The sequence below is a fragment of the Wasmannia auropunctata genome, unplaced genomic scaffold, assembly GCF_000956235.1.
Source record: "Wasmannia auropunctata unplaced genomic scaffold, wasmannia.A_1.0 LD335728.1, whole genome shotgun sequence".
In the NCBI taxonomy this organism is placed as follows: domain Eukaryota; kingdom Metazoa; phylum Arthropoda; class Insecta; order Hymenoptera; family Formicidae; genus Wasmannia; species Wasmannia auropunctata.
The window spans coordinates 41818-58714 of record NW_012027162.1 but is presented as its reverse complement, the minus strand read 5'-3'; the positions used below and the strand labels follow the sequence as shown (position 1 = coordinate 58714).

At 35.7% G+C, this 16897-nt stretch overlaps 1 protein-coding gene across 4 annotated transcripts; it reads right to left on the bottom strand.

Annotated features, from left to right (window-relative positions):
• Nucleotides 1-248: 248 nt before the first annotated feature.
• LOC105456291 (battenin) lies at nucleotides 249-16616 on the bottom strand. Of its 4 annotated transcripts, XM_011700238.1 has the most exons (9): nucleotides 16052-16616; nucleotides 11703-12284; nucleotides 10415-11513; nucleotides 7804-7955; nucleotides 6518-6676; nucleotides 3965-4301; nucleotides 2578-2727; nucleotides 2351-2491; nucleotides 249-1606 (listed from the first exon to the last, which is right to left on the bottom strand). In XM_011700238.1, the coding sequence occupies exons 3-9, from the start codon at nucleotides 10598-10600 to the stop codon at nucleotides 1466-1468; spliced, it is 1266 nt and encodes a 421-aa protein (XP_011698540.1). In that variant the 5' UTR covers nucleotides 10601-11513; nucleotides 11703-12284; nucleotides 16052-16616; the 3' UTR covers nucleotides 249-1465. The 4 variants fall into 4 exon arrangements, with proteins under 4 accessions (XP_011698540.1, XP_011698536.1, XP_011698539.1 ...); XM_011700234.1 differs by having other exon boundaries at nucleotides 10415-12284; nucleotides 16052-16615; XM_011700237.1 differs by lacking the exon at nucleotides 16052-16616 and adding an exon at nucleotides 14654-16045 and having other exon boundaries at nucleotides 10415-12284.
• Between the last annotated feature and the right edge of the window lie 281 nt (nucleotides 16617-16897).

The following is a 16897-nucleotide window of genomic DNA, read 5'->3' as shown; positions in this document are numbered from 1 at the left end:
CGATAGCGAATAGATATCCCATTTCTCAAATTGCTCACCCTTTAATTACTCATTTATATGCACTCTGCTTACGACATAATTAATTATTCCATTTGTATGTTATAAATGAAGCATTCGTAATATTTGTCGCTATTAAATATTACACGAAGATTGGATCCTTTTTAATTTATAAGATAGAAACATATCTTGAGTTGCTGCTTTCTCGGATTGTGTCGTTGAAAACAATCATTTCCACAAGACAGAAAAAATATTTGTAATCTTGACTTTATTAAAATCGACGTAAATGTCTATAATATTAATACTCACAATCACAATCTCTCAATCAAAAGACTAAAATAAAAGTAAGAATAAAAGTTATCGATACATCAAAAAGTAGAAACGTGGTATATATATAGTTTGAACTAGTAATTTTTATATCTAATCGCAAGTGAGTAAGAAAGGAGACGGTGTAATCCAAGTGCGTTATTACGATTTTTAATCCATCGGCGAGGTCATCAATTTGTTATTGTAGCTACTAATACTGAGATATCGGCGTCGATCAATTCTCGACGGTGCGGAATCTTTGGGGACGCACGAAAATATTTGCGTAATATCTCGTTTCGTCGCAGCAAGCCGGTAACAATGTAAAAAAAATCAACAACTAACAGTAATCTCAGAATATACCTACGATTTACTATACACTAAACAAGACTGCAAGTACAAGCCAAAATTTAGATACGCTATGGAAGAAATAGACTTGATTACAGTACAATTCGCTCAAAAATTTAGGCGCAGTCTTTCATGAAACATTCTACGCAGAATCTAGATACAGTTATTTTCAAAAGAGATTTATTCTTTCGTTCCGCAGCGAGAAAACGCAGAGAGTATTCGTATGTAACTCGCTACATCGCCGTATAATGTATTATGTATATTCAATATGCGACATGTACTGCAATATGCCCCTGTTCCTAATCTTTTAAACGTTTGTACCGAATAAAGCTCGGACATTTGTAATACATTCTATAAGTTTCAAAACTGCTTAGAAAGTGCTTAAAATGGATCTACACAGAAAGTTTCTGCGAGCGACACGATCGTGACTTTAAAAAATGTCGTTTAAAAAATCCAATAACAAATAACAATGATTATAAAATAGTATTAAAGTAACGATAAAAATTCACCATCGTGTCGCGTGCATCCTTTGTTAATTTTTCCTCGAAACTTCGTCAACTCAGACGCACCTATTAGAGCTGGATTTAACCGGGCTGGAACGTTTTAATCGCTTCACGGTCCGCGTACGCGCGGTCGAACAGTTACATTTGATCTACATGCAATTGTAAATTAATAAAAGAAACAAGCCGCGCGTTAATATCCTCGCCTCTAATCGCCAGCATGTTGCGTTGAGGAACTTTTGGAAGCGAGAGTGTTCCACTCGTGTGTGAAAACTTCGCTATCACTCGGTCGACACGCGAACCACCACGCGATATCTTTAGCTGCCCAATCGCGTCGGCTGCGGCAGCCCGCAAATGGCATTGTGAACGGGCATGGACAGCCATCCGGCCAACGCGATGCCGATTGAATCCGCCATCGACGCAATTCCCAGAGAAGCCTCGCGATCCGCCTTCGGAATCTGCAAAAGATTTCACGTCAGATTAGTTTTAAGCCAGAAAGTATTCGAGGTGTGTGCGAATCAAGCATTTGCATGGTCGAATCGAATCGAATCGAATCTCTTTAATTCGAATCGAATCTGAATCAAATTTTCCCAGATTAACATTGCATGTTAATTTAAACGTAATAAAGAATAAATCAAAATTTATGATTTACGTTATTTTACGCAATGATTCAAACAAACTAAAGACCTGTTTTCAATTTACATCTCATTACAAAGGATCTTATTTGACATTTTGAACTATAAAATATTAATAATATGTGTATACACGAATAGCTTTCGAATATTTTATTAAACTATATAAATACATTACATATATCATATATCAAAAATACTTATTTATTAGATAAGAATAATTGGTCGCGCGCGGGAGATATAAATGAACAAAATAAAATAGGCGATCGACTCGAAATCGTACCATTGTCGATTCAAAATTCTCAAACTATTCGATTTTGAATCTTGCAGATTCGAAAACAAACTCGATTGAATCTATAACTGTGATTCGATTCGACTTGATTCAAATTCGAACTATTCGCACACCTCTAGAAAGTATCTTCAGACAACGCGGCAAAATATTCGATCGTCACTTCTGCGTTAAATTGCAGAGAATTCAATGCGTTCTTTCGTATTGTTTGAACTGCACAGTTCATTTCTAATTTTTAATGTGCTCCTTAAGTGAAGAAATAGCATCGTTAATATCGTTACCTCGGACGACATCCGATAGAACGTGTTCACGTACGCCGCGCCGCCAAGCAGTCCTTCCCACAGTCCAAGGGCAAAAACAATCCAGATGTTCGGTATGTAATAGTAGAGGGTGTCGAAGAGAAGGATTATCACGTTAACGAACTGAAAAAAATCAATCAATTTAAACACAATGAATTCTCGTACTTTTTTTGTTCGATTTCTCGGTTTCGGAACGTTCCATTTGTTACCTGCAACACGGCCATGATCCAGATCTTGTCGATGGTGACCAGGTTCACCGACGATCTCGAGATAAATACACCTATTTGGTAATCCACTTGGAGCCATCTGTATTGCTCGGGGTGTGTCAGCCAGATGTCTTTGAATTCGATAAGCTCGTACTACGAACAAAGTTTCGGTTGCTCAGTTAAAATGGCATGTGAAATTAATAAGCCAGATAATGATTCGCAATCGATGAAGCTAGCACAGACGTTGCCTGACGATGAAATTCCTGCATATATTTCCCTCTTAAAAGATCAAAACGGGAATTTATCGATCCGATCTAATAAATGCATAAATGCGAACGTGGCAATTAAAATCATATATAATCACATGATTACATAAAGCCGCATGAGCAAAATGGGAGAAATATTAAAAACAGGAATAAATATAAGGATTTCAATCTATCCAAGGTTGGAAAGTAACTCGTTACTTGTAAGTATAGTTACAGTTACTTTTTTCAATAACTGTAACTTAACTTCGTTACTTTCTTTCCATGTGTAACTGTACCTTAACTTAGTTAGATTTTTTAAGTAACTAGTAACTAATTTACTAATAGTTACTTTTAAAGTTACTTTATATATATATATATATATATATATATATATATATATATTGTATATCAGAATCGTCACTTTCATGGATAAAAATTATGCAACATTTCATTCAATCATCTAATCGTAATTATGCGAAATATTTAAATGCTCGCATATTTAAATACGCGCATTACTTTTTTTTTAATAAAATTATATATGTAAATGTAAATCTTTTTTTATCATGCTAATATTGTTCTATTAAAAGTAACTGAAAAGTAACTTTTCGGAGTCGGTAACTTGTAACGGTAACTAGTTATTTTTTGAGAGACAAAAACTGTAACTGTAACTAGTTACTTTTACAAAGTAACTTTCCCAACCCTGAATCTATCAGACTGTGAAATACACGGTTTCTAATTGAAATTCTTACATGGAAAGAACGATTTTGTTGAAAGGTCTTAAAATTTTGCTAAATACAGATTTGAAAATAATTTTTTGTTAAATCATTAAAATAATTTGTTGGAATGTTAAAACTGATAAGCATTGCTATAAAACGTTTTGATATTCTAGCAATCATTTTGACTTTTGTACAAAATTATTTTGATTATTAAACAAAAATTATTTTCAGATCTGGATTCAGCAAAATTGTTCTTTCCGTGTATAATTATTTCTATTCCCAATATTTCTTCCATTATATGCTCACAGACTAACAGAACGAGAAAGACAATTGTTATCAATATACGATATACGAGTAGATTACAGATTACGTGTGTAGCGAAGAGATATATAAGAGATATAGGGGATTATAGGGGAATATTGTCGTTACCAGTCCCTGATTGATGAAGTACTCGAATAGATAGACCAGCCCGAGCGGTATCATGTACTTCAGCAAACTGGGCACCAAGCCGATCTTCTCCCTGAAGCTCTTCTTGGGGACCTTGATGATCTGCTCTTGGCTGTCGATGCCGTTCTTAGTGATCGGGATCTTGGTGTGCGCCGGGTGCGCGAGGATAAGCCAGAATGTGATTGCCTGCAGAAGCGGCACGGCTAGCATGGCCAGCAGCGTGTGCTCGATGCTCAGCACGGTGGTGAGCCCGGCGTAAGACACGGCGCCGATCACCCCGGCGCCGCCCGTGCCCGACGACCATGTCGAGATCACTTGCCTGCGAGCGAATTAAAATAGGCATTAACGATAAGAGAATGCCGAGGTCATCAAGCGATCAAGCAGTTGAGATGCCGATAAAATCAAGGCTGAATAAATTACGAAGTGTGATAGAAATTAGAATTGATGTGCAAGCTTAATTATCGTACAATTTTAGCGTTTGCGAATTTATCTGCAGACGTTATAAAAATCTAACGAGCGGTTGTCTAACGAGTGTTTGTATTACGCGACTCCTTCCGCTTCCGCGATTTGTCTCGAATGACAATATAACAGTGCTCGGACAATAGACACATAATTTATGGCGCGGGGTCCTCTTACGTTTTGCCGTCGTAATTGTTATTCTGCAGTTACCCGCAACGTGATTATAAACGTATCTAGGTATTACATCTATGAGCTAGCTTTGCACGCATCCTTTTATCTTACTTTTCTGCATGTGAAATCGCGCGCGTATTTATTACGTTTTTTTTTTTCGCACACACACTTTCAGAGACCTCGCCGACGTTTGCATTATCTTATCGCTACTACTCTCCTCACAACTGTCTAAATGTCAATACTACAATTTGGTGTATACACTGGAAATATACCCGCTGCCGCAGCAATAGATGATAAACACAGGCTCTCGATTGCGCCACCTCGTTTGGCAGAACGTTGAGCCGAGAGCCCGAAATGCCCTTCGATAGTCTACCCGACATTTTAATACACGCTCAAAGTCTAAATTCTATACGCCTCTTCCGCCCCTTTTCGTTCCTCCTGCTATTTTCAAAGCGCTGAAGCAGAAAGTTATAACGTTCCAAAAAAAAAAGGAAACTCTCTTATCTTAATTTTATACGTGCATCTATATGAATATAAATTACACTTTTAATATACAATTAAATTAATATGATATATATAAGAATATTATGTAACAGAAGCCGTGTTGAATCGATCTGTAATGTATGTGTCGGAATTAAGTTATAAAAAATAAATTTCAACCAATTAAGAACGGAAAACGCCAACACGGTCAAAGCGAATCTTGGTGCTTCCATAATATTCTAAAGTGTGAATCTTACAACTATTTTGGTTCAAATAAACCGCGCGCGGCATATCGCAGAACTTTCAACGCAGTTCTAAATCGAATAATACGCAACATCACAATTAAATTGCCAATTCTGTAACGGCAATCTAATAAATCGATGTTCGTATAATGTACCTTTTAAATTTTGTGAAAAATAACTTATTAATATTACGTACTATTCGGTTTAGAGCTGCGTTGAAAGTCCTGCGATATGCGACGCGTGGTTTATTTGAACCAAAAAAAAATCGTAAGATTTACACTTTAAGATATATAGAAGCATTAAATCCGCTTTGATCGTGTTGGCGTTTTCCGTTCTTAATTGTTTGTAACATTCCTCGGTCTATCCTGATTCTTAAGGGGTTTTACCACTCCTGAGGCCTTAAAATGATACCTAAGTTTAGGATTTTTTGTGGGTAAATAGATAACTTTATTTTAAAGCTGTTTAGAGGAGATTGTTGTACATATATAAGAAACTAAAAAAATATTTTTTTATTTTTTCTATGTACAAAATCGTGGCGCAATGGCCTACTTGCGAAATCCCTTTTTTCTGTTTTTTCAAATCGGTGTACAGAATTCCAGGCACACAGTTTGATCTTAAGTAAAACACAAAGAAATTTCATTATCTACATATTAAAGACTATAGAAGTACGTAGGGATTTTTTAAAATATTGATTTTTCTCGAAATGACAGCTTTTTACGAAAAGTTCGTATTTTTGTCAATACAAGTCTTTCATAAAATAGCTGCCATTTCGAGAAAAATCAATATTTTGAAAAATCCCTATATACTTCTCTAGTCTTTAATATGTAGATAAAGAAAATTCTTTATGTTTTGTTCAAAGCTAAACCGTGTGCCTGGAATCCTGTACACCGATAAAAAAAAAGAATTTCGCAAGTGTAGGTCAGTGCGCCGCCATTTTGAACATAAGAAAAATAAAAAAATATTTCTTATATATGTACAATAATGTCCTCTAAGCAGATTTTAAATAAAGTTTATCCATTTACCCACAAAAAAAATCCCAAACTTAAGGTATCATTTTAAACCTCAGGGGTGATGAGACCTTTTAATTAAATTTCAGTTTCCGGTGTGTGTAAACGAGCGAGAACGGATGTTATGTCTGTAATATGACACGAGGGTAACAAACGGAGGGATGTATTACACTTACTTGGAAAACTGGTTACTGTAACTCAGTATGGTAACCTCACCCAAGCCGGAGGAGAGCGACGTTATGACGACGCCCATAATGGCGAGCCATTCGGTTGTGCTCAACGACACCATGAGGAATCCTGCAGCGGAAAATAACACACAGGTAGCCAGTCGAGCACTGTAATTAATGGAGTCGATTGATCGATTAGCGTTTGGACGGTTGGACCCGGTCGCTTGCACAACCGCGAAGAGGACTTACACGATATCCGAGGCTCCGCCGTGCGCCGGATGAGCGAGGTTTTTTTAAAAAAAAAAAAGAGGAAATTTATCGAGAAAGAGAGAAAGAGACAGTGAGGAGCAGAAACATTCGGATTGCACGCTAGATTTCATACTCGATTAATTTTTCTTGTGTTTAGCGCACTTTGGACGAATCTCGAATTTTTCTCTTCTAAAGAATATGTAAGGTGTCTTACAAAAGAAATTTGTTATCAGTCTAATTATAAATTATCAGTCTAATTATAAATTATCAGTCTAATTATAACCAGATAATAATCTTGAACAATTGTTTTACATGGTAAAAATTTATTAGAATTAGATACTGACGTTACAAATTTGACATTACATGTCATAATACGCGGAGAATAAAGAGATTTAGACTAAAATTCAAGATAAGAGAAAAGGAGCTAATTTAGATTAATTAAACACTCTGCCAATTAAGTTAAAATCATTTTATCAATCAAGTTATTATCGCCGTTTTTAATAATCGTTGATATTTGTCTTTTAAGATACGCTAATATAATTGAGAGTGCATACGTCATTATCAAGAGCGTCGTCCAATCATCGCGATGTTAAGTTAATCTTGGCGCTTTACTTTTATTGTGCCGTCACCTTGCCAATTACGATATTACCGTATGTATGGAGCATCCAAGCGTGGAATCTGCAGGTGTCTAGATAAGACATTTTAATCTTACAGGAAAAATGCTCGAACGTAAATTGCAATAGATTGTGCAATGCGAGAAAAATCGCGCGAGACTTGGAAGACAATACGAACGTATCGCAAAAAAAAGAAACAAAAAAAATAAAGTCACACTTTACTTCTTTTTTTTTTACGCATTTAGTTCTATTGTCATTCCAATTAATTAACGAAAGTAAAATGCGAGAATCTCGCGGGAGATATTCGTTTTGCAGTGCTCACTGGCTTCATTCCAACAAATAATCGCGAGATAACGCTAAGATGCACAAGAATGCAACTTTGTAGCGTCACACATATAAAGAAGAAAGGAAGAAATAAAGATAGATACTCACTGCACTAGAAACGGTAAGAACGGCGCCGTGATCTTGATTGCCAGTGCTGGCAGAATGTCTGCCAAAAGTATGGCGCCGGTCGAAACCGTGGTACACGTGCGAATTCCCGTGTTGTTTGTGTTGGTCGTGGCATTTGTGCTCGGCAGAGCATCCTAGAATTAGGATCGGAAAAACGCTTGCAAATTCAATTGAGATTGTAGTATTCATTTAAATTAAAAAGAAAAATTAAAGAAAGCATTTCGAACAATTAAAAAATTAAAACGAAGTATTTCCAAAAAAAAGAGGAGAGATTTTCCACAAGGAATTTAATTTGAATATTTTTCTCGTAAAGATTTTTGGCGATACATTAAAAATCTCGTTTTGCAATTTTTATTTTCTTTACATTAAGATCGCTCCAGAGTATAAAAAAATTATTTTTGTCTTATATAAATGATATAGGTGAAAACGTTAAAAATAATACTAAAATATGATAGAGCTCGCAAATTTCAATATAAGAAAATAAGAAGCGGCGAATACGAGTCGTGTGTAATTCGCGCAAAAAGTCAAAATTATTATTTTTAATATAAGAAAGAAAGAAGCGGCGAATACGAGGTGTGCAATAAAATTACAAATATAATATATTTTTAAAAATACAATTTAATTATTTGATCCGACAATACATTTGTAATTTTATTGCGCACCAATTTTCGCACTGACTCGCGTATTCACCGCTTCTTTCTTTCTTATATTATAAATAATAATTTTGACTTTTTGCACGAATATGACGTTTCGCATGATGAATTAATTCTCGTTGCTCCTTTCTGACTTACGTAACATATTGAGCGCATAATTACGGCGCATTGAAAGAACGCTGATTGCACAATATGGCAAATCACGTGCTGCTTTATCAATTCGTTTTTTCTCGCTCGGGAATCCGACCGGACGACATAAATTATTAAAGTACGACGACGTTTTCCTCGTTTAAAAGCGAAGGCAAATCATTACGCTATTCGAAACGGCTCATTAGGCATTATCTCTAGCGCGGATCACGTTCATCAATTTATTGCTAAACCACTGCGCCGTAGATCTGAATGATTGATTCAATTAGAACGCGCAATCTGCATCATAATGCCGGTCTAAGAATATCGTTTTATGAAAAAATTTTCCATGGAGCTATCACGAGTATCTAATTACTTATCAGACTGGTATATCGTGTATCGACAAGAATTTAATCGATACGCAAGTGGCTGGATCACGCTATTAACCCAGACCGCTATACGAAGCTGTAAATATCACCAATTTGACATGTTGATCCATGCAAAATGTCAATTGCAAAAGACTGACTCAAGAGGACGGAGAAGAAGATATCGATTATCTATTAATTGTGCCAATTCAGTTGCGATTACTTTGCGCGAATGTTCGAAATCTTCTTCTACAATATAAAAATAATAAATATGCTGTAACACTTTATTCTCTGTTTTATTGATAAATTAATTGTAAATTATTAATCATCACTTAATTATAAATTGTTACAATTAATTAATAGATATAACAGATAAATTTGCTGTTTCAGTAAATCAGTTGGAAATCACAGACTTCTTAACAAACGCTTCACACATTCTTTGTTTGCAAAGTTACATTTTCAAATCTAGATTGGTATAAGCCTTGTGTGTGTGTGTGTGTGTGTGTGCGTGCGTGTGCGTGTGTGTACCTATCGATAAAATATCTTTCGTGAGCTTTGCTGACGCACTATCGGATACCGCGTTTCTCGCGTTATTGGACTAATTTCTGAACTGAAGGATAAGAGATAATTTTCAAGAAAAGAAGATATCTTTACATCCGATAAAAAATTTAATCAATTAGGTAAAGATTAAATGAATTACTTTAATTTAATTATTCACTTTTATTAATTATTTACTTTATAGAAAATTTTTAAGCTATAAATAAAGACGCGCGCGAAAATATTTCCAAGATTGAGAAGAAAAGATGCGTAAAGTTAAAAGATCTCTAAGTATACGTGTCGCAAATAATCATTGTGCTAGCCTTTTGTGAGTGAAGCAAAGTAGTTCACGCTGTTGAGATCAACTTGACACTCGTCGTCAGTTACACTTTGTTATCTGGAGTATGCGACAATACAGTGAGTTTATCTGTGAGATATTGCTATCTTTGTCTCGCCTGAACTTCAATAATAAATCTCAAATATTTCTTGTAAAGGTTAAAGATTATCCGAATACATTTTCAAAATTAAGTAATCTATGATGTCTCAATCTAATTATATATTTCGAAATATTTTTGCACATGAAAAAGTTCGCACTTTTTTATGTGCAAATCTTAAAAAAATAATCATAATAATTATGTTCAAAAAATAATTATAATTATAAATTAAGATGATTATTTTTCTGTTTTAAATACTGCGCGAAAAATTAAATTTTATGAAGCTACTTAAATCGCGTCTTAATATACTAAAATTATCACGATTTCTTTAAAATTATTAGTTTCTAATTTCAGAATATAATTCGAGATAATACAATTTTAAATTCGTCATCCCCGAGTTCTGTGCCGGATTTAAAGGGAAACCTCCAGTTTTCCTCTCGCGATGAGTTGATCGAGAATCACCGCAGTGCTTACTCACCTTATCACCGAACTTGGACTGAAGGATGTCGTGGGCCGCGCTGAGCATCACGACGTAGCCGTAATTGTTGCACAGGCCCAGGATCCAGAAGGCCAGGAGATTGCGCCATCGTGACTTCTTCAAAATAGCCTCCTCGTCAAAAACATTCTCGACCGCACGCGAGTTCGTTAGACTACTCTTACCCATCCCGGGGTGTACGAATTTCGAAAAGGATAGGGTGTATCTTCTTGTTTCTGATCCTACTCCGTTTTCTTCTCTTCGTCTCTCTCTCTCTCTCTCTCTCTCTTTCTCCCTCTTTTTTTTCTTGTCTGTCTATCGTTCCGTTTCCTTTCCTTTGTCTATCTTGAAACGCTCTCCTGCTTCGGCAAACGGTCTCTCGGTCTCTTCCTTTATGCCTCCTTTGAAACACGTGCACGCTGCGCCGGCTAAATCGGTTTGCTATACTTGAACCGTAGATTCGTTTTTCTCTCTCTCTCCCTTTTCCTCTATTGGTCTCCGTCTATATCTCTGTCTCTTCCTCTCTCACCGACTTTCCCTTTTCCACTCTCCGTCGCTTCGCTTACTCTAACGCCGTCGCGAATACCGTCTCGTCCTCGGCTTCTCCCGGCCGAGCGGCTCCGACTTAATAGCTGCTTCTCCTTTTAGAACGGATTTAACTGTTCGGGCTTCGTGTTGAAGGGACAACCGCAGGATATATCACGGGGATAATTCGTGCGTTCACAGCAATAACGTCGTTTGTCTCACGTTTATAATTATAGTGTGATTGACACCGAGTTGTCTTACTAATAATAAATTATTCGCACAAAACAGAGCTTCGAGTTCAACGTACGTTGTGCTTCGCAAAAAAGAGATTATTCCACGCTCTAATTAAAAATACGATGACTATATATTGCTTCTAGCCTGCAAGTTTCTTTTACTGACCTTTGACAATAATCAGCTTGAATCACAGTGATTTAGATTGTACTAGCTGGTGAGAGATCACACATAAAATGGAGCAGTTTCCTCGTTTCCTCCGTAATCGAGAGAATATCTTCTTCGCGATGAAGAAAAGCACCTGCTATTGCCTTGATCCCGCAACGCGATCTCCGATGGCCTTCCGCTAGTCACCAGTGGATTAATGAAAATACCGCACACACGACTACTAATAATGAATCATTCACAGAACGCGGGACACCAAGTTCAACGGACTTTCTTTGTAAACAAAGAGGATATTAATATTCTATTTGAAAGTAAATATATTCGATCGGTATCTGGAGTTCGTCGACAATCGCCGTGGCGATATACTCACTTATCGATATTCAATCGACGGCGTGTGAAATGCAACTTTCTCACAAGTCGCGTTTTTCCTTCGATGCCACGCGACCGCACCATTTAAATCCGTTGCCATATAAGCGGACGCGCTGGATATATTTTTCCCAAGAATGCGACTGACTCGCTTATAGTCGGCAGTTCTCACCTTCGGTTCCCTTCGCTCCGTCCACGGTACGTGCACACACAAGCTTCGAGAAGCTTCTCCAATCTTTCTTTCGATCAGGCTCCCTCGATCGCACACATACACGTTACGATAAACTGCAGTTCACGAACGCATGACTTCTTTCAGAATGTACTTTCGGGACTTGCTAGATCGCCTTGCTGTCGTCAGCGAATTTCGAAAAATCGCGTTCCTCGCAACCACCTTAAATCCGTTGGATAGACGGAGCTTATCTATTTCGCGCGACTTTGGAGTCGCGCGACCAGCTTGAAAACTTGAGGGACAAACGATTGGAGAGATCAAGATCGCCGACTAATCTCTGTAGTGCTCTCTCCTCTCGAACGAGTATAGGTTTTTACGTAGATCGAGCAGATCCCTGGACAAGTCCAGCGGTGCAGACTGTGAGGTCAATGAGAAAGACAAGCGTGAGCGAGATAATTACAATTGCAGATTGAACGATAAATTGTTAATGAGCTGGCAAGCATTTAAAAAAATACGCGTTGTTAGCTCTGTTTTGTGTTAATGTTTTAAAACAGCATGTGCACGTTTTCAAGACGAATTATAGATATTTTAAAAAATGCGGACATAAATATTAATATATTAATATTTATGTCCGTTTTACATTTAAAAAAAAGTATTTATGTAATAAAAAAATAGTTTACATATGCATTATGTCGTATAAATATACTGTCCTTAATGTATTTTTATATTTAGATCTCCTACTCAAATTCTTGCATACAAAACTCTCACCGCATTCAACGATCACCTTTATATATAGGCATAATACTGCATGACGGCTATCACTTAAGTGACATTAAACTGCATTTTCTGTGCCTCTATTCAAGGATAGCGTTATCGCGCGATTTCGCACTGACGGGTACTAGAAAACGTACTTATTTCATTCACGGAATTTGCATTTAATTTCGCGCTATTTCATTTCCCTACAACATTCGGACGAGCACGAATAACTTAGCGTGCAATTGACGAAATACATGCGTGCATTTTATGAAGACGAATCTCGGAGAATTTCGTATTTCGAAATATTGTACCATTTTTTTGCGAGTTGAAATTTGTAAAATTATATATATATATTTTTTTTATTTATTTTTTATTTTATTTTAAGTAATGCTTTTGTCTGTTTTATGAAGCGACTTTTGCATCGCGAAATGCGAACGTGAATTGAGGACGCTGACACGCGTATTGTTATGGAAATACGCATGTGCTATGCAGATAGCATTTTGAACATCGGAACGCTCAAAAAAAATTCCCGAAATGTCACTTTTCCAAAAATATTTTTTACGATAATCTTGCCGTTATTTCGTAAGCATATACGTGTTATGTGTAAGTGCACACATTTTTTCTAATAGAAACACAAATTGAACACTCAAAACTTAAAGAAGAATGTTCCATTTATTTTTATTTAGCAATACTTTTGCGTTGTAAATCCTTCCGCTATCTTATTCCATGTTCATTACCGCGCAGTACTCTCGTAACAGATAGCGCGACTTACGAAACGCGTTATCTACAAAAAGAAAAGAAGAAAAAACCAGCAAAATAGGCATTCCTGAATATAAATTTTATTTTCGCAGCCGATCGAGCCTATTGCGTCCGCTGAAAATCGGATGATATGATAAAACACGAGACAACGATTCTTGACATCATTCGCTTTCGTTTGCCACGCCGATTTAGTCTCGAATTTTTAAATCTTTTCTTTTCTTCGCGTTAAGTAATAAAAAAGTCAAGTGATACGATTTACGTACTCACTTCGTTATCTCACGCCTCTCGAGAGGTTATTGCATTTGCATTATGATTTCTTTTATCGTTTATCTACAGTCATACTCTCGTCGTCAGTTTTTTCTCGAAGTAAATCCACGTCCGGACGACTCCCCGCATCCCCGACGTCGGTTCACGCGTTTATATCACAACTCACGTCCGCTACGGATAACAACTCGCCGCACGGTCCGTGTCGACTGCTTTTTGACACACGACTGGCGTACGTTCTTTAAGCGTCGTCTACAACGAGACTTAAGATTTACGAAAATTGACCAATCATAATCAATTATTCTTCTGACGTGGATGAATAATCAACTATGATTGGTCAATTTTCATGGATCGGTAAAATAACTGATACAACTTATTTAAAGTAACAAATATAAAATAGATTCCAGAAACTTATTTAAAATAAAATATCGCAGGGGGGGGGGCAATAAAAATCTGATAAGACTTATTTAAAATGAAAAATATAAAATATATTTCAAAAATATATTTAAAATATTAAATAAGAAATAGATCAGAAGAAATTATTTAGAATAATAAATACTAAATAAAATTCCTTTTTTTTTCATTTAAAATGCATATTTTAAATAATTTTTTTCTTAAATACAACCGATCCCTGATAAGCAGAAGTCAGTAAAGTAACTGATATAACCTATTTAAAATAACAAATAAATACATATTAAATAAATTCCAGAAACAAGACTTATTTAAAATGTGAAAAATATAAAATAGATTCCAAAATCATATTTAAAATATTAAATATAAAATACAATAAATCAGAAGAACCTATATTTAAAATAATAAATACTAAATAACTCTTTTACTTTTTGTTATTTAAAATACATATTTTAAATAATGTTATTTTCAATACGACCGACCCCTGTCAATTTTCTTAAATCTTAAGTCTTAAGTCTCATTGTAGACGACGTTTTATACGTATCATACGTATATGTATACGTACGAGCCAGTTGTAACATACGTACTTGACCCACCTTCAACAATATTCAGCCGGTTATGCAGCGTAATCGCACCGGTAGATATTATACAGTATTGAGAGAGGAAGCGCGGTGAAGCGAATGAAACTCGGTCAAACGGAATCTCCCAAACCCCGAACAAGTTGCTTAAATAAGCGAGCTTATATATTATTCTTTAGCACTGAAACTTTCGATTGGTTCTGCACGATTGCTAACGCGATTCACGCAAAATTCCTCACTGCGCCGCACTATAAGTATCCGTTCAAGGGCCGTAAATGATTGTTTGAACAGATTTGTTTGCGTAAGCGGTTCTTTCTCGGTACATCGAACATATATTTCTACCACGGTGTTATCGCTTCAATTATTTAAAAACATCGCTTGCGATTAGACAAGCTGTGTAATTTTACAACTTCTCCTGATCGAACTTACACAGTATTGGTGTCATCGCGCCAGAACGACAATTTTCTGACAATTAAAAACCGAATAAAGAGTATAATCTATCCATTGTTATAATAATGTTTTATAACGTTACTACAACAAAATGTACATCAAACGATAATACATAATACGATAACATACATTTTCTTTAATGTCAAATTATATTACGACTGAGATAAAGACTTGCCTCCACACTTTACATAAATTAAATTGATTAAATTGATCCTAAATCGATTTGCGTGTCTCGTAATAGCTAGCATTACAAACCTAATAATACTCGTCTTTGCGAAACAAAGATTTATTGATCGACTATAGAAACGATCGCCGAGTCCGCGATGACGACTTAAATAAATTAGTCCAACCAGAATGCCATTTGTTTATGGCTGCGCTTTTATCGCTTCGCTCCCAAACCGTTCTGTTAAATTTAATAACAACTCGCGACCAAGGGCATTTGTGGCGATGTGACTCATATATATGCATTTGTCGATGCTATTGGTTTACTAAAAGAAATTTTTTCACAGAATAATATTGCATTGTTATATTTTGCAGATGTGGATTTCCAATGGCATTCAAAACTAAATATAATTTTAATATCTGTGCATATGTGAAGAAAGAATGACGTTTACTGTCTTTTGTTAATCTTTCAGCCCAATCTAAAGCTTTAGCTTACAATTAAATTACGCGTGACATAACTAAAATAATTAAACTTGACACTTTCTGTGCGGTGTAGTCAAAACTTTTAATATAAAAAACTTTTATTACATATCCAATATTCCACATCATATTTTTTATACGATATAAAAGAATTATGAAATAAAAAGAATTAGAAATTTATGAAACAAAAAATTAGGAATAAAAAATTAACTTTATGTATGTTATAGAGCTATATAGAATGCGTGATAGATATAGTAGAGTCTTCTTTTCTTAATACATACTTAAAGCGTCTAATTCTTTCGAATAATCGCATATGATACTTACTCAAAATTTGTCTGAAGAGTTCAGTTCGAGGGACAAGATCGAAGAGTCCCTTATATACAATAATTTTTATAATATCACAAGCACAATCACAGAGTATAAAACTAGCAGTGAAATCACAAAGACGGCAACGTACAATTCCGAATCGGCAATCACCGAAATCGCCTCGAAGTACCGAAATTCGGAGATTAACAGGATTACTGTCCAAAAAAACGCAAAATATTTACGAGAAAGTTCAGAAATAATTGAATCGCCAGTATCAAAGTTTGATAGCACGATCGATAGACCATTAAATAAGGACCGCGATCGGAATGCCGTTGTTGCCGCGACGACTTCTAGCTCCGGAATAAACGAATTCCAGGCGAAATCGGTACATATACCGTCGACATAAGCGCAACCACTCGGTAAAATCGACAACGGCATTTCGTTCTTGAACAGTTCCGAGTCGTTCGTGGCATAAACGGCCGTTCAGTTAGCTTCTGACCGCCGAGGTGGTCGGAACTGTTCGGTCAATGACGATAACTCAAGCGGAAAGAAAGAGAAAAAGAGAGAAAGAAATTTGTTGTACAAGAAAAAAATCATTTTAAAATATACATATCAAAGTAAACATGCGTTAAAATTTAATTAATGAAAAATATAATAAAAAAGTTAGGCAGTAATAGAAAAAAGAAAAAAAATTTGTTGTAGTCAAGAAAAATATCCTTTTAAAAGATAATAATGTACCAAAGTATATGCGTTAAAATTTAATTAATGAAATAATAATGAAAACGTTAGGCAGTAAAGAAAAAAGAAAAAAGAGAAAAAATTTGTTGTAGTCAAGAAAAATATCCTTTTAAAAGATAATAATGT